The sequence below is a fragment of the Prionailurus viverrinus genome, chromosome C1 (assembly GCF_022837055.1).
Source record: "Prionailurus viverrinus isolate Anna chromosome C1, UM_Priviv_1.0, whole genome shotgun sequence".
In the NCBI taxonomy this organism is placed as follows: domain Eukaryota; kingdom Metazoa; phylum Chordata; class Mammalia; order Carnivora; family Felidae; genus Prionailurus; species Prionailurus viverrinus.
In genome coordinates, this window is record NC_062568.1 from 141,342,363 (window position 1) to 141,365,721 (window position 23,359).

Genomic DNA, 23,359 nt, shown 5'->3' on the forward strand with positions numbered 1-23,359 from the left:
CCACCGCTGTGGCTTTAAGCATCACTGACTTGTAATTTCATGCACATAACATACATATCTATGCCTGTGGAGATTTCATAATTCTACTATTTCTTTCTACAATGCAATCTCTTCTTGAAATGCATCCTTGCCAAAATTTAGGGAAAAGAATACACATTCCTGGTAATGTTGGTACTAACCTAGTTGGCCATTTCTGGCATCTTTCACATGAAATTACATGTTCTTCTTAATTGGAAAAGGTCCTTAAAATGAACTAAAACATACTTTCATTAATAAATGCCTGAGCAATGATAAAACTTTTGGATTTGAATGGATAGTTTTTATTCATGCATAGCCAGTTGTTTAACATTTTATTTCATTATGTCGCCCTCTACAGGAAAGTTTAAAATACATTTTGGAAAATTTTACAATCAAAGAAAGGATGGATGATTTATTCATTTCATGAAAACTCAGCCCAAGGCTACTGACAGCTGCAATTCTCCTAGCCACTTCCACATAATTTTTAAAATGTGAAGGCCAGGAATGGTGCTGTTGACATTAATTTCAGGACAAGGAAGAGAAGGACTAGGTATCTCTGGAGGAATCTCGGGGGGGATAAACAAAGACACACGTGCAATGTTAGAGATTTCTGACTTCAGGTTGGCCTTATCAACAGCCTGAACAGCAATGAAGAGATCTGTGCCATTTTCAAAAGTGATGTTTTCTGGTGTAAACACAAAGACTTCCTCAGAGTTGGCCTCCTTCGGGATGAGATCAGATGTGTTCACTTGAATAGAATCATTGAACTTGTCTCTCAGATCAAGAATATTTGCACTTATTCTAATGATATACTTGTGAGCTGAAAAGAAAAAAAAAGTTTGTGGCATGTGATTCTCAAGTTGTAAAGAAGTTTAAAAGTCTATTAGAAACTATATCACCATCCCCTATGTTCCAATGAATAAATGTAATTCATGGTCCATATTTATAAGTATTAGTATACTTTTTACATTCTCATTTGTGTATCTTGACAGAGTGATAAATATAAAACTGGATCAGGCATGACCAAAAGCCTTGGTCCGTATTTCTGTGCATGCTGCATGCACCTGACTGAGAAAGGAAGTTTTAAAATTACTGCTTATTGCTTTATTACTTATAGAGGAGATTTTGGTAGTGGTGGTTCTCAAATTTTAATGTGCATACAGAACACCCAGGGATCTTAAAATGCAGATTATGGTTCAGTAGGTCTTGTTGGGGACTGGGGTTCTACATTTCTAACAAGATTCATGTGATGCCCATGCTGCAATCCAAAGACTACACGGTGCAGCAAAAATCTAGTAGGTTTCTTCCAAAGGCCAGTTCTGCTCCTTAGTAATCTATGCTCCACTCCCAATCCTTTCCAAGAGTTGTTTCTAAAAATGGGGTTTATTAAAGGACAGCTTGGCAATATTTCAAAAACAAAACAAAACCCTAAGGATTGCCTGTTACTGGTTGAAGCCTCTTAAAACTTAAAGTACGCCAGTTTTTCGGGTTCCAAACCTCTCATATTTAAAAATCCTAACCTTTCATTTCAGAGGACATTCAAGAGCCCTCTTGCCTTCTGCCTTCCACATGCATCACAACACACCTGCCTGCCTCACCTTCTTTTGCACCCCTGCGTGGCTGCTAAACTCCTTTACAGGGTGCATACCACATTCTGCTTACCTCTTCCATGATCATAATCGTCTCCAGGAGCTGTCCAAGTCAGATTAATAAATTTGTACCCGTGGATTTTTGCCTTAAGGTCAGTGATTTGGCAAGGTGGGAAGAGATCAGGTATGGGAGCCTGTGGGACACCAGAGGCCACAAATGAACCTCCTGAGGATGTTCTGCTGAAACACACTTGCTTGCTTTGAGGATCATCCTTATTAATTTCCGGTCTGGGTGGATTCCAGTTTACTTCACCTGCATTATATTACGTTACATTATATTACATTATGTTATGTTATGCTACATTACATTGTAAGCATTGTATGACTATACTTCCTTCTCTTTGGTTATCAGAATGCCCTCTTCCTACTGTCCCCTTTGCCTTGTTTCCTCCCATACACAAAACTAATTTTAACTATTTGGTATAAAGATCCCAAATCAGGTTGTATCTGGGGAAAAAAAAAAACAGGGAATCAGACATTTTCAGGAATAACAATTCTCATAATTTATTTTCATGACATTTGTCCTGGAATTGTTTCTCTTCCCATCTCTTTGTCTATCCTGATTTTACTCTTCCTCAGTCAGTTTAAATCCTACCTCTGTTTTAAGATTTTAAGAAATCTCTTGCACCTAGGTAATACTGTTGGTTTTATTATTTTTCCTATTTATTTGCTAATCATCTGGACCATCAAGAATTGCCTTGATTATTTCTTCTATACATTTTTCTTTTCTCCATGTTCATGTTTTATCTTCCTTATTAGATTGCAGATTCTCATGAACTGTTTTATGTTGGGGTTCTAAAATGTTATGCTTTTGGAAGACTTCTTATCTTCTCATTGAATGCATGGGAACTTAGTGCCTGAAGCAATCTCAATTTTTCTCACATTGTTGTTGAAAGATTATATAAAAGTTATCCTGGAATTCAACAAATACCCTGGCCTGGTCAGTCATTAGGGTTCTCAGACTGTCTTTTCAATAAAAATATTCCATAATACCCTAACATGGCATTAGTCAGAATTTACTCTCTTATAAACTCTACTTCCTTAGCCCTTAAATTTTTTTTCTGTAGAGACAGATTGATTTTCATACCCATCAATCTCGTCTTGGGCAAAGATGAAGTGGCTACGATAGCAAGTTCAGAGTTAGTATTCAATTTAACAATAGAGACTATCTCTCTTGGTATTAAGATTCATCAAAGGATAGAGGGAAAAACACTGACTTTCCAATGCCAATCCAGGTCCTGTCACAGTTAGTTCTATCACAGTTAGACTAATAGTCTCTCTAGCCTCTGTTTCTCCATCTATAGAATGGGATAATTAGGAGAAAGTAATGTCCTAATGTGAGTAAAACACTGAGCATGAGGCTAGATATAGCCACCACACCGATCTCCCCTTGCCTTCTTCCCCTAACTCAGAAAGACGAACAAATGAAAATAAACTCAGGTGAAATATATAAAAGAGCTTTGGAAGCAATAGTGTCTTTTAAAGTGTTTTTTTTTTCTTTTCTGTGATCGCCTTTGCATCAGATACCACACGTCCTAGAATCCTCCTTTTACTGAGCACACACCCAACCACCCAAACAAGTAAAGAGGACAGTGGGAAGCTACTTGGAGGAGCTGTTCTTATAATACACCAGCACCAACACACTCTGCCCAAGACAGAGTAGAAATTGATGGAAAGCAGGTCCTGGAACCCATGAGGACTAGTCTTGGTCCCAGTTCCAGCTCTAGTCTAGAGGATGTCTTTATTACCAAAGATGGTATAGGAATATCTGTTTCTTGGTACATAATTTCCCCGCACGCTTGCATATGGGCTCTGTGTGCTGGTTGGTTTTAGATTCATCTACTAGTCTCCCTGGTCTGAGCAAGAGAAAGGAGACAGTGGACTTGCGATACTGATATATATAATAAGCCCTAAATTTCCTTATTCTATGGAAATGCCAATATCAGTGGAAAGAGCTTCATTACAAAATATTTAAAAATGGGGCGCCTGGGTGGTTTAGTCGGTTGAGCATCCCACTTCAGCTTAGGTCATGATCTCAGGGTTTGTGAATTTGAGCCCTGCGTCAGGCTCTGTGCTGACAGCTCAGAGCCTGGACCCTGCTTCGGATACTGTGTCTCCTCCTCTTTCTGCCCCTCCCATGCTCATGCTCTGTCTCTGTCTCTTAATAATAAATAAATGTTTAAAAAATTAAAAACAAATGTTTTAAAATTTATTAAAAATAATAGCAAACATTTATTGAACATTATTATTTACCAGCAACAGCTTATTAGATGTATTTCCTTGTTTGTTCCTCACAGCCACCATATGAGGTGGTTACCATTATTATTCCTATTTTACAAGTGAGGAAAATGAAGCACAAAGAGATTACCTAAAATACTTTATTTGCTAGAGGGCTATAATATGAACCCAGGCAGTTGAAAGCTACTTTGAATCTATTGGTTTTCAAGTGGAGGTTATTTTGCCTCTTAGAGGACAGTGGATGATGTCTGGAGACATTTTTGATTGTCATGACTGTGGGGGTTGCTTCTGATAACTAGTGAGTAGAGGGCAGAAATGCTAGTAAACATCCTACAATGCAAATGACAGCCCTCACAACAAAGAATTATGTGTCCCAAAATGTCAGTAGTTTTAATACTGAGAAACCCTGAAATTAAATTACACCATTCTCCTCACAGGCTTAATGGTTTTCTCTTGATCTCAAGCCTTTTACTCAAGTCAGATGTGTTATTACAAACTTCTTACCATTCTCAATCCAGCCAGGTATGTACATGGCTCCATTCTGCTGGGGTATCAACCTCTGACTGGCTGCGTTTATTCCTCCAAGAGCCCACACTTTCACACTGTATCTACCATTTGCATTGTAAGCTGTAAAATACCTTGAATAGACGCCATCATCCTTAGTAGCATCAGCACCTTGACAGGGAAATGAAGGAATTAATGAATATCCTAAAGGCAGCTGGGCATTTGTATATTTCCAACTTATAGAAGGTTAAAATTTTTCAAAGCAAGGATAATGTCACACTATCTCCAAGAGAGTTTAGGATTTGATTGTGTTAAGAATGAGATCTACTTTTTCTTTTCGTGTGTGTGTGTGTGTGTGTGTGTGTGTGTGTGTGTGTGTAGCTTTATGTGTGTATATTTTGTCTTCCTGAATTGTTATCTTTCTTTTTGAAATCTGACATCATGCCGCATGTCTCTGCTACATCCAACATAGCACAAGGTAACTATTCAATAAGTATCTTTTGAACTGAATTGAATTGCTGTACATTACTGGGGAGAAAAAAATGTTATATGATTATTTTTTTTTTAATTCATGATTTCTCACTAGGGTAGATTTAGGTAGGCAATTCATTTACAGAATTTGTTCTAGTAAGATTACTTGCATCATAGTAATGTTCCTTCTAAAAAGAAATGTAGAATTCTCTTTCTCTCACTCTCTGTATTAGATTCTTTAAAAAATAATGGACAATAATTTCACTTTGGGGGCAAGCTAATACAGAGTCTACATACACAGAGAAGTAGCATTTGAATTTATATCTGCTGTTTTCTAAATACGAAAGCCTCAGTTTCTTCATCTGTAATGTATGGTTTATATCTCAAAAGTGTGTAATGAAGATAAAAATGAAGATAACATAAGATAGTTATTACTTTTCCTCCTTCCCTTTTAGGGAGTGTAGAATATCCTCTGACAACTCCCTAGAGTCTCTGAGTTTATTGAGCTTAAACCACTAATGTGTTTGGCCTTTGTGGAAGCAAAAGGTAGGCCTGTCTTCATGTTTTCCAACATTTTAAAATATAGGAATTGTGGGGAAGCAGAGAGCTCTCCCAACCAGACCCCCAGTAGTGGACCCCCTGCTTCTAACTATCCTCATCAGACCATGCCCTCTTTCTGTTTTCTTGGTTGCTTTTTGGAAAAGAAAGATGTATTTTCCAATTTTTTGAATGGTTACCTGCTCCATTGTCCAATAATTCCAGGGTAACTGTTTTACCATTCACTGATTCTATTATGGCTGTGACAGTGGCCCTGAGGATCGGTGAGGCTCCTTGATGAATCTTTGCATAAACTGTCATAGCGCTAGGGAATTTTCCTGTGTTTTTGTTAATTTTAGAGGTCACTGTAATTGGAGGCACAGTAGCACTTGATGGACGGGAAGTGACAGTCAGAGTCAGGGTTTGTGAGCTTGCTTGCAGACTGTAACTCCAAATGCCAACCTAATCAAAACAAATGGAGACATTTCCAATTAATAACCATAGGTGACACAGACATGACTTCAATGCCACCTATAGGAAAAGCTTATCTGATACAAGCATTTTACAAGCATATCGAAGAAGATCTTTGATATTCTGTCAGCCAAGGGAAACTTAGGTACATTTGGAATGACTACATGTCTCTTATAGTCAATAAAATTGTAATTTGGGAAAATGAGGTCAGAAAGCTGTGTCCTTATCATTGCTTGGTTTCTAAAAAGAAGTATCAAATAATTGGGTTCCTGAAGTAGAGAAAATGTTTTTCATGATCCCATAGTTTCAAGGACCATGTTGCATCTTGACTCCTACGTAATTTGAAAGTTCTCCTTTTAGTACATGGAGAAAACATCACCAATTTCCTTTCTCTTGATTTTCTGTCATACTAATGAGACAGAGAATTAGATGGAGAATTTTCCGTGTTCTCCCTTTCATTCAATACTAACTCTCCTTTTAGCAACCATGCACATTTAAAAAGCTATGATTTTTAAGAATCTCTTATGCTTTGGCTCTCTTCCACTCTAACCTCTTTTTTTTTTTCCTTCCCCTCTTAAAAACTGAGAACAAACTGAGGGTTGATGGGGGGTGGGAGGGAGGGGAGGGTGGGTGATGGGTATTGAGGAGGGCACATTTTGGGATGAGCACTGGGTGTTGTATGGAAACCAATTTGACAATAAACTTCATATATTGAAATAAATAAATAAATAAAAATGAGAATATATTTCAAAAAATAAAAATAGAAAATAAATAAATAAAAAGCTATGATTATTTTGTCCAAATGTGAGAAGGATAAAACCTGGCCCCATACCTTGGCAGTGCCTGGGATTTGGAGGTAGGCCATTTTGGTGTTCGCGTCCACTACAAAGCCATCCTGTTTCTTTTTACTAGGATCCCACAGAAGGATTTGGGGAGGCTGTTTTGTCCAGGTGATGAGAAATAAAGTGTCTTTCCCCACAGTGCTGTCCACAAGCACTGTGCCGTTCATCCACTGATTGTTCTGGAGGGTTAATCCCTTACTCTCAAGCTGTTAAGAAAAACAACTCTTTACATACTGGAGAATAGAGCCTGCATCACACAGTCTCTTCCACTCTGCTTCCAGCTCTCAGTTGCCCCATTAAAAGCTTTCAGTGATGCCTGAGTTCTTGGTTTGGCACTTAGGTCTAGTCATGATTGAATTTTAAATTACCTTTCTTCCAATCTTAGCTTCCAAGATGTATATTCCTATACCCAAACCAGACTACTTCCCCAAATGACACTCATGAATCCATGACTCTGACTTTATTATACTCTGCTTTTCCTGGAAATCTGTATGTTAATCTCCTTTTGTTCAAGCTTTATCAATCCTCCAAAATTTGGTTCAAATGTCACTTTCTCTGTGAAACTTTCTCTGACATCCATCTGACTTACTAGCTGAGAATAATCTTTCCCTCTTGTGAGTTCCCATAGAATCTTGATTCTATCAGTCCTTTGATATTCTCAGAGTGTGTTTTGCTTTATACCTACTAGTGTTTATACCTCATCTTGTTTACTAGACTATAAACTCTTAAGGGGACTGACTGGGACTTTTTTTTCCATCAACATATGGATCATTTGGGTTGCAGATAATCGATTACTAGGTCAAGTGTTATTGCAGGCCCTGTGAAGATAAATGAAGTAAGTCAAGGGCCAAGGCAGATTTGCTGTTTGGAGCAGAATGAAGGAATGGTAGAGCAGGAACTGAGGTGGGGAAGACTTAACGGGACTTTTACAGAGAATGTGACCTCAAGGATTGTCTCCTAGGTAATTATTTCTCATCCTTAAACTGATATCTATGAGAAGACAGGGTGACCTGTGATGGGATCAGATTTTCTAATTTCGTAGGTAGTTTTGATCTTGGATGTGGAGAAAGTGAAGGGCTCTTAGATATGATTTTTATGGCAGGTAGGTAAATGAGTTCTGCTCATTTCTCTATTTCTCTCCCCGTTAGGTTTCCAAAATACAAAAATAATGGTCAGAAACTGCCTGATTATGAACTTGTCCTTTCATCAGTGTAATTACTTTTTTTTCAGACACCATCCTCCAATTTCCAGACTGGACTCCTGAGTTTAATTTTTTGAATCTGAGCTAGGATTACCCAAATGAGTATAGTCTTCTCTAATTGAATAAATGCTACACTGGTAGCCCAGAAAGCCTGTTGCTTCAAAATTTGTCATTATTTGGTTTTGACATTACAGTATTCCTTTACGTTTGTCCAAATTTTCACAATAAAATTGTGAAATCACGATGAAATTATCACAATAAAACTCATAATTCACACACATGTGAGTTCTGATTGTTCACTCTGAGGTTTAAAAATTCATAGGAGTAGCTTTTGAAACTATTCAAGGAAAACATTTAAAATACATTTGTTCTTTTCGTAAAAAATAGCCTCAAGACTTTTGAAAGAAATTTTGGTTTTCTTGAAATTTTAGAACCAGAAGGGTCCAAGAATGTTTTCTGGTTCATACCTGGCTGAGGTCCAGAAAGATGAAGTTCTTAACCCACAGTTATAGAGTCAATGGCAGGCCCAGGCCCAGGATCCAGGTGTCTTGACTGACATCATGGGCTTTTCACAGAACAAAACACTTTCCACCCATTATAAGAAACTCTTGGCAAATATAAGGGGTTTGAGGTAATGGAAAAATAGAGCAAGTAATCCCTGAACACTTACTTGTTCCAGAAAATTTGTTTTAAGATGATCTACTGTGAAGAAAATTCTGACCCAATTATATTGCTATGGGTGCTTGTTAGCAGATGTTAAAAATGAATTCTTGGACCTATTATATTTTATGTTGCTGGTTTCCATGAGGAAGTCAGTTAGCATTGTTTCCAAACAAATAAAAACTAATTGCTTTGTTTAAATAAGTAGTGTTGCATTTTAGGAATAATGTCTAATGTCAGGCTGAAACTTCTATTTTTAATTTTAATCTACTACTAGAAGAATATAGTACTTAGGAGTTTTAACCATTAAACTCTCCATCTTGGCTATGATTATTTATAAACATGAAAAACCAAACAGTAAAAATTCTGACCTGGATAGAGCGCTGGGAGTCAGCTCCATTTCCAGATGAAAGGGCTCCAAAAGCATCAATGAGGCCGTTGTTCTGAGCCTGATCTGAAGCATATGTCTGTAAACCTCCTAAAATACAATTACATTATCAGAAGTTGTTTTCTAGAAAGCAAGTATTTGCAGCATTTTAGCTATTGTTAAGACAGCAGAATATGTGAAATATTTTGTTGCATTATTAAGGTATTAATTGATCAATATCAAATAGGCATCCAGATGAACTCAGAAGCTGCTACTAATTTTTTAATCATACTAAATAATAGCTTCAGCAACATCTAAGTTGCCCAACTATGTCAATTATTTGTAAAGCAGCCATGGATCTCTGATAGGTCAAAAATAATATAAAATTTCATGTTTTAAAAGTCATGCACTTTCATATAAGAGAATTCATTAAGCCTTATTCCAAGCCTATTGATTTATTCTTATTTTAGACATAATCCTAACAAGCTTCAATTTTGAGTTTTCCCCTAAATCATAAAACATGTATATGTAGCAACAGCAAGAAATAACAGCTGACAAAGAACAGTTATAGAAAAGTATAATATGTAGTAAAAAAAAAGATTATAAACCAGGTCTTGCAGTCTTGGGCTATTTAGAACATATGTAACTAAGATAGTTGATGTGAAAGTACTTTTAAACTATTAATGCCATCCAAAGTTTAAGGTAAGTATTTTGGTAATGTTCTTGGAGCCTCACTCAGATACCCTTACCTAGACAAGTGACTCTCTCCCCAGCTGCTCTGAGTGTTAGCTGCTAATGGCAGATAGCTACCCCTTTGTCCAGAGAGTTGCCTTACCCAAAGAGGCTATACTTGCCAGAGAAATAACATGTCCCTTCACCTCCAACTTGCCTCAACTCTTCATAGCCACTGACTGATGGACACAGTGCTACAAAAGGTCAGCGCTTTTACCTCAAGATTGCACCAGGTGTGTGATGCAATTCCAGATCGAAAGCCCGCTGTGGGCTTAGACTTCAGCTAGACTCTAAATCCATTTCTGTGCTTACGTCTTTCCCCTGCCCTATCCTATTTTCAATTCTCCTGTTCTCCTGAGGGCTCTCCTTCTATAACTGCCTGTCTCAGGCTCTGTTTCTAGGAAACCCAACTTAAGACAAGTAAGCAGTCTTAAGCAGATAGGAGCAAGCAGTCCTATCATTTTACCTGCCTCAGAAGGCAGCTCACATAATAATTGATATGCATAATCCTGGCCCTAAGTTAAAAAAAAATGTGCCCATTTACTCTGCTAAAGAAGCCAGGCATATATGGAATCTATGTTAAACATCTGTCTCTGTATGTGAGTTAGAAGCACAAAATATTAATGTCTTATGGAGAAACTGCATTGTTTTCTACATTTTCAGAGTGATCTCCTCTCTGTGTGGTTCAGTAGACCCTTTGCTCTACCTCTGCTACTCCTTATTAAAGTCTCTGCTTGGAGGTCATCCTCCTGGAACCTTCTTCCCTCAATAAAGTCAAGGATTTCTATTCTTTCTTTTTATTCAAGTGCTTTCTACTGCTAATATGGTACTTGTATCATGGTATTATGTGGTTAGTGGCTTGTCATCTGTCCCCCCTGGGTCTCTTAGCTAGCTGAAAACTGGAAGAGAGTGGTTCCTGGGTAACCTATTAGATTCTATCCAGTCTTCACAAAGTGTCTGGGAGGAGAGACCTGCATCCTAACTAGAGTGCTGTGCTGATTCCCATCTTCCTCCAGACTGCCCTAATCCTAGAACCAAGGCCTTAAAATAAATGGGTAGAGTTAGTTCTAATGGTCATTTGGGAGGAAGGGCAGGTAGTTGGTTAATAAGATTATCCCTCTCTATATATATCCCACCCTTCTCCTTCTCCTTCTCCTCAGTTCACTGGAGCTTGCAGTGCAGTAGAAGTGACAATTCAGTGGGATGCAGCAGGCCACTCTTCACCTGTCATTTTAGACAGCTCCTCTAGTTCTTTTGCTGCTGAGGGTCCTAGGGCGACTGTGTGGATGATGGCTCCGCTTTGTTTCACCTCGTTAAAGCATGAGCTTATCGTGTTATCCTCCCCATCAGTCAGTAGCACGATTTCAGATCCATCTGTTGAGTATTTCTTCCTAATAACCTGAGAACATAATTCAGGGCATGAGTTATCAGGGTGCCCAAGGTGTTGGGAAAACTCATTTAAAGGGAAATTCCAGAGGCAATAAACGAGTGCCTGAGAATGGTCACATATCTTTCTATCTTGAAATGATTAATTTTAAATCAACAACTTTCATGGAACTTGACAGTAGTGTTTTCTCTTGGTTACCCTGCTATGGAGCAGGCTCCGTTAAGAGGGATACAAGACAGTTCTAGGGATGGACACCACTGTGGAAGCAGCAAAGGAGGTTTTTCTAGTTTCTTTCACATGATCTCTCCTTGACAGGTTTTCAGAAGTTCCCAGATATTCTCAGAAACTACCTTCATTGAATGAGAATAATATTTTGGAGATATGAGACTCAGGGCAGATTTTAGCCTATAAAATGGTTGGCATTGGTTCTGACTGGTAAGTACCCGGGTCCCGTGAGTTGTTAATAGTTTTTAATATTCCCTCTAATAAAAAAATAATTTCATTACTATTAACCCACAGTTCCTAGTTGTCTTATGACATCTACGTTTCAACCATTTCTTATGACACAGATTAAAGCTTTTTACATTGTGTAGAACCAACCTTTTACCCATGTTGGATAAGTTACGATAGAAGGAAAATTAGATTAAAAAATAGTGATGTTCATTTCAGAAGAGGAAGGCAAGAGTCCACTCTTCCCCTAAGAAGAGTAGAAGAGAGACCCAGAAGTAGGGGAGACAAGCAATCAAGCCTAAGCAATCTTCTCTGGACCAGACTGTCAGAAAGGGAAGGCACCTTAAGTAGCTTGAAACGAAAGCTAAGAACAGAGGGGACTTCTGCCCCACTTTGTTTGGACTCTGAGAGAGGGCTGCCACACAAGGAAAGAGGGAAGAACTACGACTGCTGCTGCATGTAGGAGTCCAGAGCCCACGATCCTCTCAGCCATGGCTGTGGCCTTGATTTGACTAAGTTGCAGAGCCTGAGAGGCCAGGGAAAGGGCTTCATTTGGATTCTTGTGTCCTACTCCCCATCACTGCTACATGCCATGGAAAACATGCAGAAGTTCCCACATACACCGTAGGGAAGACAGAAATGGGCAGATAAGAGAACAGGTCATCTTGCCAGACAGGCTGAGGGGTGTATAGTCTGCTCAGGGGTTGAATGGAGGACATGGGGTGCTCAGGGCTCTGCTCCAATAGTGAGAGCCAGAGTGGGGCTGAGTCAGCCAGGAAGGATCACTGGGCCCTGATCAAACCTGGAGAGCAAAGTCCAGTGGGCACTTCAGCAGACACAAGAGCCCAGAACAGACCTGACATGGGTCCTGCAGCAGGAAACAATGGGGAACTTAAGGACAGTGTAGGACCCAAGGCCCTTTACCTCATCACTGTAAAGTCACATATAAGCTCCTCCCACCCCACATCTGGACTCCATTGGGCAAGAGGAGCATGTAAATTCCAGTTGTGTCTCTCACACTCTCTCTCACCCATTTGAGAGGAAAATGCAGAACCAGAAGTTCTGTCTTCACCACCAGGCCATCTGGCATTAGTCATCTCCCCTAAGGTTTTGCATAGCGGGAGTTTAGTCTAACACATCAGCGATTTCAATGTCAGTTCCCCTCCTTCATTTGGTTCTTTAATCAAAGCTTGGGTGAGTGGTAGAGGCCAGAAAATCCAGATGCACACAGGCATCTGGAGAAGGGATCTGCAGCTGACTGTACAAACAATGGAAACCACTTTTAAAGAACTAAACTTCAAGGTGGAATAAAAGGTCTAGAGGAACAGACTGAATGTGAGGAAATTGTCCACATGCAACAGTGTCTGTTGTCCACATGCAACAGTGTGAGCTGGGTGCTAACTATTCCTGCTGCTGATTGGGAATCTGGAACAGCCCCAATGATGTATTGTGCTCCACAGCAGGCAGAAGGCCGACCTGCCCAAGATGCCACAGATATTCTGAGACCTTAGCCAGCCAGCTTCTCTCAGCCTCTTATTCTTTGTTTCATGGGGCTAAATATCTTCTAAAGAAATATTCAATATTGGATGATATATTTGGAGCAATTAAGAATCAGGTGCTATCAGATAACTCGGTTCAATTTTATTTATTGACAACCTTCTGTAGAAAAGATATTGTGCCAGCAGCCTGGGAGGTAAAGAGATAAGTCCTGTTCCTAAAGAAATTTTGCTTGAGTGAAGTACATGATTAGAAAGTAAGACAGAAGACCTAGAAGTAGTAAGAGATTTTTTTTTAAAGTTCACAGTGTTTAGAGAGATTCTCTACAGCTGAAGGAATCAGGAAAGATGTCAAGAAGTAGGTGGCGTCTGTGATGGATCTTTGAAGAATGAATGTGATTTGAATTACAGGAGAAGGAGGAGAAAGTATTCCAAGTGGGGAGCCTAGCAAAGGTGTGGAAGTGCTGAAGGACAGGTGATCCAATTTGCTTAAACATAGGACACCTGGAAGAGAATCCCTGCCACGTAAACACAGAAAGGTAGGTAGGCCCCATATTATGATAGAACTTAATATTAGAGGAAATTTGACTTAATTTGTTGAAAACAGAGAGATGTTTAGGAAACAAATTGTAAACATTGACAGATTATAGGGGAACTTGTCTTACAGCAAATGCCGATCGAAGCCCAGAGCAGATGGACGTTCCTCCTGCGGCCACGGTGGGTAAGCTTCTGGTGAGTGCATTCCTTTCCACATCACTGTTTATCTGTATGAGTTCACTTTGTACATGGGCAACACTGTCAAATGTCACCATCCCAACCCAGGACCCTTGCTCAACCGTCTGCAGAAGGAAAAGTTTGCCGGCTTGGTTCAGTCGATTAAGACGGTCACCATTCTGAATGAAGAAGTAGAAGAAAGGCAGTCAGTTGAGTTTAGATGAGCGGACTAATAACAGAACAGTCTAGAGGAAATTTGGAAATAGCTCCCTCAACACAGAGTAAATGACAACAAGCTTATTCAAGGCCTTTATATTAAATTAGATTTCTGTATTAAATTTCTCCTTTATATTTAGTAACATCTTTGGGTAGAATTTTAGGGCCTTTGTATAGGTGGCCCTAAAAGATCAAACCGAATTTGGCTTTAGTTTGATCATTAGATCACTGCTTTAGTAACAGTTCTATACATCTACATATTATCAGCAAAACATAAAAAATGTTAAGGCTATGCACTTTATCAGATCAGTGCTCATAAATTGAAAGCTAATTTAATTTGGCAAATGAGACACTTGATGCTGAAATTTCTGTTGAATAGAGTTGAGGTGGGTGTTTCTGATGGTCGTGTTATTGTTCTAACTGTTCTGACCCTAAGGGTTGTGTTTATTCCCAACCTGTTACAAATTGCAGTCCAGATCATATCATATACAAATGTGAGACCAGAGTCCAGAAGAGTAAGACCCAGTGAACATACCGCCATGCTTCCAGACTTATCAAGGACTAAGCACACAATTCTTTGTCCTATCTGCAGCAATGAAAATGTGGGCGTGGGTGGCTGTGTCGTCATAGGAGTGGTTTTCTTAAAGTCCTCAGAATCGCTAATCACTTCCCATGTGCTTCGGAGATTGCATTTTTGGTTTTGCAGGTTTGGGGCTTCTTTATTGTGGTTTTTTTCTGTACAGAATTCAACCACCTGAAATTGTCAATAAAATTATAGAGATAAATAGTAGAGAAGGGTATTTAAATCCCTTGCCCTCCTTCCTAGTCTGCCCGGCTAACCCATCAACTTGGCTTAATCCCACAATCACTCCAGAACACTGCTGGGGGAAATTCACAGTCATAATTCAGAGTTCCAATCTCATACCATGTCTTCAACCTTATTGGATCCTTAGTGTTCGTCAGCAGTCTAGATCTGCTCTTGGCTTCCTTCCTACTTCTAAAATTTGCCATTTCAAGCCATCACCACTATCTACAAGCCACCCATTTCTTAACATTTCTCTGTTGGTACCATCCTATCTCTCCATCCTCTTACTTCCCACTCACTTACCAACACCCTACATCCCAGCTCTTTCCACTAAGATGTCCCACAGGCTCCTCAACCTTCCTGTGTTCATAATTGAACGTATGGCCTTTCCTTTAACTCTGCTTCTCCTCCTCTTGCATTTTCTAACTTTTTAAAAACATTTTTTTTAACGGTTTATTTATTTTTGAGACAGGGAGAGACAGAGCATGAACAGGGGAGGGTCAGAGAGAGGGAGACACAGAATCTGAAACAGGCTCCAGGCTCTGAGCTGTCAGCACAGAGCCCGACGCGGGGCTCAAACTCACGGACCGCAAGATCATGACCTGAGCCGAAGTCGGCCGCTTAACCCACTGAACCACCCAGGTGCCCCTGCATTTTCTAACTTAAGTCACCACTATCCACACAACCACCTAAGTCAGGAAATCCTATCGTCTTCCCTCTACCAAATAACCAAGATCCATATATTTCACTCTGTCTCCAGTTCATCATTTTTCTCCTTCTCCATTGGAATCTCCCTCATTCAAGCCCTCATGGTCCGTGACTCAGACTATTTTGGTCTCCTATCTGACTTTTCCATCTTGTTTGCCCTCCAGTTGGTCCACTGTGCAGCTTCTAGAAACATCCTCTTTCTTATTTCTGTACTCAAGACCCTTTGGTGGCTAATCATTGTTCATACACTGTAATCTGGACTATTTCACAGAACAAGGAGCAATCTCTGTGTTTAGATTTTTGCATCACTCTACATCCTCACTCTGCCTGTGCATCCCAAGTCTTTTAATTTCCCCCCACTGTGATCCATAAATTCTCAAACTTGCCTTGTTTTATATCTCTATGCCTTTGCTCATGGTTCCCACTTTGTCAAGGAATTCCTTTTCCTCTGTCTTCTGCATTGTGAACTTTACCTTCATTTTCAGCCAAAAGGTCATTTTCAAATTGTTTTTTCATTTCCTACCTTCCCTCCAGAGAATTTCTACTCAGCCCTTTGGCTTTCCAATACCCCGTGGATGCTTCAGTAAGATCCCTTTAACATCATTAGTACACTTATTCGGCTATAAACCAAATATAGCAGAAAACTGACTCATTAAATTTTGCTTCCTCAAAACTTGGTTCAGTGTCTTATACATAATAAAAGCTCAATATAAGTTTGTTGTTTTTTGAGTAACTCTAAAATCTGTGTGTCAGGTTTTTTTTTTTAATCTGCAAAAGGGTAATAGTTATTATGCAAGAATTATATGAGAACATACGGAATAGGGTCCATACTAACACAGTCAGTAAATGAAAGTTTCCTCCCCTTTCTTAAGTATTTACATTGCTAGCATTTGGGGGGATTAAAAAAGGTGGCATAGTATGCAAAGAATGTGTAACCTCATTCCTCCTCTCAGACTATTATTCACAGTATTATCATTCAATTAAAAATCCTAAATATCCAGGATTCTAGTAATATAGAAAGTAATAATTAGGTGTAAAGCACTTATTTTTTTCTGTATTCATTCTCCAGGTCATTTTGGTAGTGTTTCCATAATATCATTATGGCTACATTTTAGCAGGGGTTCTGAAAAACTTGTATGTGAACTCCAGGCAGAGGTTCCTAAACCTGATCATGCATTAAATTTAACTTTGTGGTTAATCTAAAACATAATGAGGGCCCTCTCTTGAAAGTTTCTGAATAAGTCTAGAAATAGACTGCAAAGCCAGAGTGAAGGATGGGCCTTTTGGACCATGGTACATCACATTTTTTTTTTTAATTTTTTTTTTTCTCAACGTTTTTTTTTTTTTTAACTTATTTTTGGGACAGAGAGAGACAGAGCATGAACAGGGGAGGGGCAGAGAGAGAGGGAGACACAGAATCTGAAACAGGCTCCAGGGTCCGAGCCATCAGCCCAGAGCCTGACGCGGGGCTCGAACTCACGGACCGCGAGATCGTGACCTGGCTGAAGTCGGACGCTTAACCGACTGCGCCACCCAGGCGCCCCTGCATTTTTAAAACTTACACCACATTTTTATTGACAGACTCTTGCAAGTTACTTCGCCTTCTATTTCAAAAGGAAAACATAATTGTATAGGAGACTGAAAGACAGGAGAGTCTCCCCACAAAGTCTCTCCACTGATTTTAGTTAGTGATAAACTGATGCATTTAGTTTTCGTTTATGCAAATTTGCTGATATATATATTTAACACTAATAAGGATAATTTGTCAAATTTATTATATACCAGTTGGTAATTTAAAAAAACATTAGGACACATTTAAAAACTACTTAAAATTATTAAAACTATGTTCAAACCCCTTATAGGCAGCAACATGCTTAAAGGATTCAAAATTTCAGTTAACAACCAAAAGCAAATATGCAGACTGAAAAGAGATCTCTGCAAATTAAATTTAAGGCTACTTTTTATTAATGAATAAAAAGAAGTGTCTAATTCTCTTGGGTAAATTTCTTAGTTAACCAAAAATTGTTGTGCTTGTCTGCCTTTAAGGATATTTGAGATGATTCTAAGCACTGAAACCACAGGCTCATGGGAGGGAGATGATGGAGTCTCACTAATGGACCTAAAGAGGGGGTGTGGGGTGCGGGGAGGAGATAATGAATTTATCGCTGATTTTGTACTCCCAGTTTCTCCCACAGAGAATCAGCTGCTCACTGGTGATTTCCTAAAATTTGATCCTTTCTTGCAGCAATCGGGGATAAGATACTTCACTAAATTCATAAGTGTCAAGAAGACAAAAATACAAGAACAGAATACTTACAGAATCAATACTTTGTGCAAACATTATGGAAGCCTTCACAGTCTGCAGGCCATGAGGTATGAACTCACATCCTTCTTCATACAGCCCTGTTACTTTGTCGAGTTTGCATGATTTGGTGACACAGCTGCCTCCCTGACACTTCTTTATTACATTTTTGCCAGTAATATCTGCCGAACATCTGAAAATACATTAATACGTTTAGGTGCTGTAATCATTTCGAAGGGTTATTAGACTCTGTGGTCAGGTTGTTCTGATGTCTACAATTTCCTCTTATAAACAAATAGATCACCTTAAATAGCAAAATTATTAAATTCTCAACAGAGTCATTTTTATTTGCCAGAAAGTATCTGAAGAGTTCCCCAAACGGTATCAGAATTTGTTTCTTTGCAGCAGAAAAGCTAACTCTGGCTTATGGCTGTTGTCAGAATTAAAAAGCTTCCAAGCCCTTAGCTACCTCCTAATCTAGGACCCTCATTGCTAGAAAATCAGGAACTCTCTTTTGTTTCCCTCAAAAGGCTTTAAGACATTTCCTGTTTTTCTAGTTATACAATTTTGCATATTTCTTATATGTTCGTAGGTATTTTAGATTTTTCTTTATATGCTTATGAGTTTGTGGCTATTATAAATGGACTGCTTTCCCCCAAATTTTATTAAAATTTTTTTGATGTTTATTTATTTTTGAGAGAGAGAGAGAGAGAGAGAGAGAGAGAGAGAGAGTGAGAGTGTGAGCAGGGGAGGGGCAGAGAGAGAAAGGGAGACACAGAACTGGAAGCAGGTTTCAGGCTCTGCGCCATCAGCACAGGTCTCAAACCCAGTGGGGCTCGCAGAGCGGCTCAAACTCACATACCGCAAGATCATGACCTGAGCAAAGTGGGATGTTTAACTGACTGGGCCACCCTGGTACCCTTCGCCCCTACATTTTATTTTTTAAACATATAAATAATGTATCAACACCACAGAAAATTTGGAAAATAGCAAAGGAGCATAAAGAAGAATATAAAAAAATCATGTCCCACCATTAGAAATAAGCTACTGTTAACATATTGAAGCATTTTCTTCTCTATATATCAACATAGCATTGCACATATCTCTTTGCTTCCTGCTTTAAAAAAAACTTGGTATGTTAGTATACTTAAGATTTTAATGTATTATTATAATTTATAATATCCTTTTAAAATGTGACTTTAATAGCTGTATGTTTTGATACTATAAAATGAATCTAGCCTAATTTATTTAATTTGGTCCCCACCCCCCCAATTAGTAGAAATTTGGTACTGATTTGTCAGTACTAAAAGTAAAACTTCAATGAATAAATAAAATTTCACATGAAGTTTTGGCTCTGTTTCCAAGTTTGCTACATGATTCCCAGAGTAAAAGTTTGAACATTTTAAAGTCTGTGGATACAACCCATTCTGTCATTTCCCTTAAAATGGATTTTTAAGCAAGAAATTACTGGATCAAAAAATAGGAAAAGTTTTACAGATTTGATATGTGCCATCAAATTGCTTTCTAAGGAAAGTTATGCCAGTTTATGCCTCTAACAACCATCTGTGGGAGTGCTCATCCCGCTGAAAGTAGCTTTACTTACTAGGTAATAAGTGATTCTCATCCTAGTCACATTTGTACCTCTTTGATTACTAGTAAGTCTGAACATTTATTATATGTTTATTGGCCATTTTTATTTCCTCATTTGTGAGTTATTTATTCTTCTCCAGTGTCTGTTTTTCTATTAGGGAGTTACCATTTTGTTTTTGGTTTTAAAAAGTTCTTTGTGTGTTATAATACTAAGCTCTTAAAAGTCTGGTTTCTTAATTTTCATAGATATGTTTTTCTGTTGTTACCTTTTTCTTTAATTTACGTTTGATTTGTGTACAACCAAAATTTTAATTCATATGTTGCCAAATTTATTATTCCTTTAGTTACGTCTTTTTCCGATTCTTTTTTTTTTTTTTTTTTTTTTAAATTTTTTTTCAACGTTTATTTATTTTTGGGACAGAGAGAGACAGAGCATGAACGGGGGAGGGGCAGAGAGAGAGGGAGACACAGAAACGGAAACAGGCTCCAGGCTCTGAGCCATCAGCCCAGAGCCCGACGCGGGGCTCGAACTCACGGAGCGCGAGATCGTGACCTGGCTGAAGTCGGACGCTTAACCGACTGCGCCACCCAGGCGCCCCACGTCTTTTTCCGATTCTTGAATGCATAGAAAGAACTTCACCAACTAACAATTCAATATTTATTAATATTTATCTAGTTTCTTACTCATTATACTTGATGAGTCTATCCAATTGGAATGAGGGTCTGTTAATTTTTTCCCCACACAGACACAGTTAAAAATTGCTCTGATATCTTAAGAAATTCTGCCTTTCCTCATAGATTTGTAATTCTGGCTGTATTAAATAATAAATTATTATATATGTGTCTACTAGCCCCATTGTTTTAATTAATGTAGACTTAGAGTATATTTAAAATTCAATAAGTAAAATGACCACTTATTACTATTATTTTTCAAAACACTTCTTAGCTACTATCTACTGAATAATCTCTAAGGTTTTAAAAATGAGGTAAAAATAGATGTATTTTAACTAGTTTCATAAAATCTATGTATTGATTTGTGTTGAATTTACATCTTCCATGAATTCAAAGTCTTTCAACTTATCTTGATATTCTTTTAAATTCCTTAGAAGGATCTTACTGTTTTATTCTAATATGACTTTCACATTTCTCAGAGTTGACCCTACTTAAAAAAAATTATTTTATTTAGTTTTTAAGTTTTTATTTTAGTTACCCGGTGCTTATCACAACAAGTGTGTGCACTCACTCATTCCTTAATCTTCATCACCTATTTCACCCATTCCCTCCACCCACCTCCTCTCTAGTAGCCATCAGTTTGTTCAGTTAATTAAGAATCTGTTTCTTGGTTTCCTTCTCTCTCTGTCTTCCCCTTTGCTCATTTGTTCTGTTTCTTAAATTCTACATATGACAGAAATCATATGGCATTTGTCTTTCTCTGACTTATTTTACTTAGCATTGTATGGTCTTGATCCATTCATGATGTTGCAAATGGCAAGATTTCATTCTTTTTTATGGCTGAACAATATTCCATTGTTCCAATATTCTTTATTCCTTCATCTATTGCTGGACATTTAGATTGCTTCCATAATTTGTACATAATGCTGCTATAAACATAGGGGTGCATGTATCCCTTCAAATTAGTGTTTTTGTATTCTTCGAGTAAATACCCAGTGGTACTATTGCTGGATCATAGGGTAGTTCTATTTTTGACTTTTTGAGGAACTTCCATGCTGTTTTCCAGAGCAGCTGTGCCAGTTTGTATTTCCACTAACAGTTCAAGAGGGCTCCTTTTTCTCTATATCCTCACCAACACCTGTTGTTTCTTGTGTTGTTGAGTTCAGGTATTCTGACACTGCGAGGTGATACCCCTCCCCTACTTTTATTACACTTTTAATTGCTGTCTTAAGTGGAGAAGAAATTTTCCATTATATTTTTGAACTCGTTATTGTTAATCTATGGAAAGGTAATTTGAATATTCATTTTGTATCTGGTCCCCTTATTGACTTCCTTTGTCAGTTTTAATTTCTATTTATTTCCTTGGGTTTTCTGAGTGGACCATGTCTCATCTGCTTAAAAGCAATTTTCTCTCTTCCTTTTGAGTAGCAGCTCCCTACTGCCCCACTGTTTTTAACCTCTTCAGTTTAACGTGTTATTGCATTGGCTCCAACTTTCTAAACAAAGTTAGAATGTGCTAATAGTGGTCATCCTTATTCCTAGGAATGTCTCTAGCATTTCCCTATTAAATATGAAAGGCTATCAGTTTTCAGTGAATGTTCTGTATCTTATTAAAGAAGTAACTTTCTGTTGTGGTCACTACCATCATTTTTTAAAATTGCTCCTAGCCCTTCAAAGCAATAAAAATATTTGGAAGATAAGAAGCAATAAACATTATTAATACACTATAATTAAATTTTTGTTAAGAGGACATGGTGATCATGTCAGCTTTGCTAATGTTATCTGTGGAAGAACATGCCATATATGTAAATATGTCTAGAATATCTCTAGGAAGGACTAATAAGCTTACTAATAAGTTTTTCTCTTGAGGGAATATACAGCGTTCAACTATGTAGTAGCTTAGAAAAGAGAAGTGCGGAAGGCAGGTGTTGGGTTTGGGATGGCATGCATTGGCTGAGACTGTAGAGGTCGGTCCAATGTATGATCACATCAGGGAAGGGCCCCTGGGTGTGGTCTGTGAGGTGCAGAGGGAATAAGCTAAAGGAATCTGGTGGACTGTGCCTGGTTCTAGGAGGCACGTAGTGTCTATTTATGCCTGAGGTGATGTAACAATGAGGGAAGATACAACAGAAGTGGACCTAGCTAACAGAGTTTGAATGTAGTAAAGAAAGGCGAAATGGTGAGTAGTAATGCTCCTGTGGGAGAAATGGGAAGCCAACATTGAGTGCTGAGCCAAGTGCAGCTCCCCTTGGAAACAGTTGCACCATGTAGGACAGTAACTGAACCCAATCCTAGCTCCCGTCCTTGAACAGCATCAGGCAAACAGAACTGGAAGCAGAAGTGGAGAGGAGTGTTGTACCAAATTTTAGTCTTCAAAAAGGAGTTGTTGTTTTTAAACTTGGGCATATGTGTGCAAGGTTATCAAACTCCTTTGAGAATCTATTGGCATCATTATTTTTCTTCTGTACTCAATATACCATATTAATTAGTTACCTAATATCACAATATTTTCAAATTTCTGGAAGATATCCTACTTGGCCTTAGTATGTTTGTTATCCCCTTAATTCTACCAGATATAATTTACTATCCATTAATTTGAAATCTTTTTAGAAAACTGTATCTACAGAATTATTTTTCATACCATCTGTCAGGTTTTAGTGTCTAAATGATGCTACCTCTTTAAATTGGAAAGTTCCCTGCCTTTTATGTTAGTGCTAAAGCAGTTTTTTTTTTTTTTTAATTTTTTTTTTTATTTTTTATTTTATTTTTTTTTATTTTTTTTAAAGCAGTTTATATTCGTTGAAATTGAACTCACCCATAAAATAATGGCAGCCAAGAGTACTTTTCAAGTATTCGTTTTGCTTTCTATTGACAGTACAGAAAGTGTAATTTAAATTGGGATAAATTTTGTTTTGTTTTAATATTTGGCTTGTCATTTATGTAAGTTCCACAGTCCCTCCCAGGCCCATTTGTACTGATCAAGTCCACATAGATACCATTCTGCCCTCAAGGCACTAAAGAATCCCATTAGGCTGGCTTATGTCCCTGATTCTGATATAGGGAGATGGAGACACTGAACATGGTACCTGTGGATTTCTTATCATTGCACACACACACACACACACACACACACACACACACACACAGAGGCAAATGATTTGTAGCTGCAGAGTAGACAATTCAACCACTGAAGCACTTATAAAGGGAACAAAAGAAGTAGTTTTGTGGGAACATGAAAAAGAAGGCACTAAGAGAATGAAAGATAAAAAATATTAAAAAAAACTGATAATTTTGAAGTCAATTCATGGAATAAATGATTGCAATTTTAA

The 23,359-nt window shown here is 38.2% G+C and overlaps 1 protein-coding gene across 1 annotated transcript in view; it reads right to left on the bottom strand.

Moving 5' to 3' along the window:
- Positions 1 to 434: 434 nt before the first annotated feature.
- CLCA1 (chloride channel accessory 1) overlaps positions 435 to 23,359 on the bottom strand; it is a 31,759-nt gene continuing 8,834 nt past the window's right edge. The window contains exons 5-14 of the mRNA XM_047871792.1: positions 17,784 to 17,961; positions 14,489 to 14,707; positions 13,689 to 13,916; positions 10,915 to 11,089; positions 8,963 to 9,069; positions 6,721 to 6,936; positions 5,618 to 5,879; positions 4,410 to 4,580; positions 1,681 to 1,920; positions 435 to 838 (exon numbers count right to left, since the gene is read on the bottom strand). Of these exons, the coding sequence (XP_047727748.1) occupies positions 450 to 838; positions 1,681 to 1,920; positions 4,410 to 4,580; positions 5,618 to 5,879; positions 6,721 to 6,936; positions 8,963 to 9,069; positions 10,915 to 11,089; positions 13,689 to 13,916; positions 14,489 to 14,707; positions 17,784 to 17,961 (2,185 nt within the window). The 3' untranslated portion in view covers positions 435 to 449. The remainder of the gene's footprint in view (positions 839 to 1,680; positions 1,921 to 4,409; positions 4,581 to 5,617; positions 5,880 to 6,720; positions 6,937 to 8,962; positions 9,070 to 10,914; positions 11,090 to 13,688; positions 13,917 to 14,488; positions 14,708 to 17,783; positions 17,962 to 23,359) is intronic.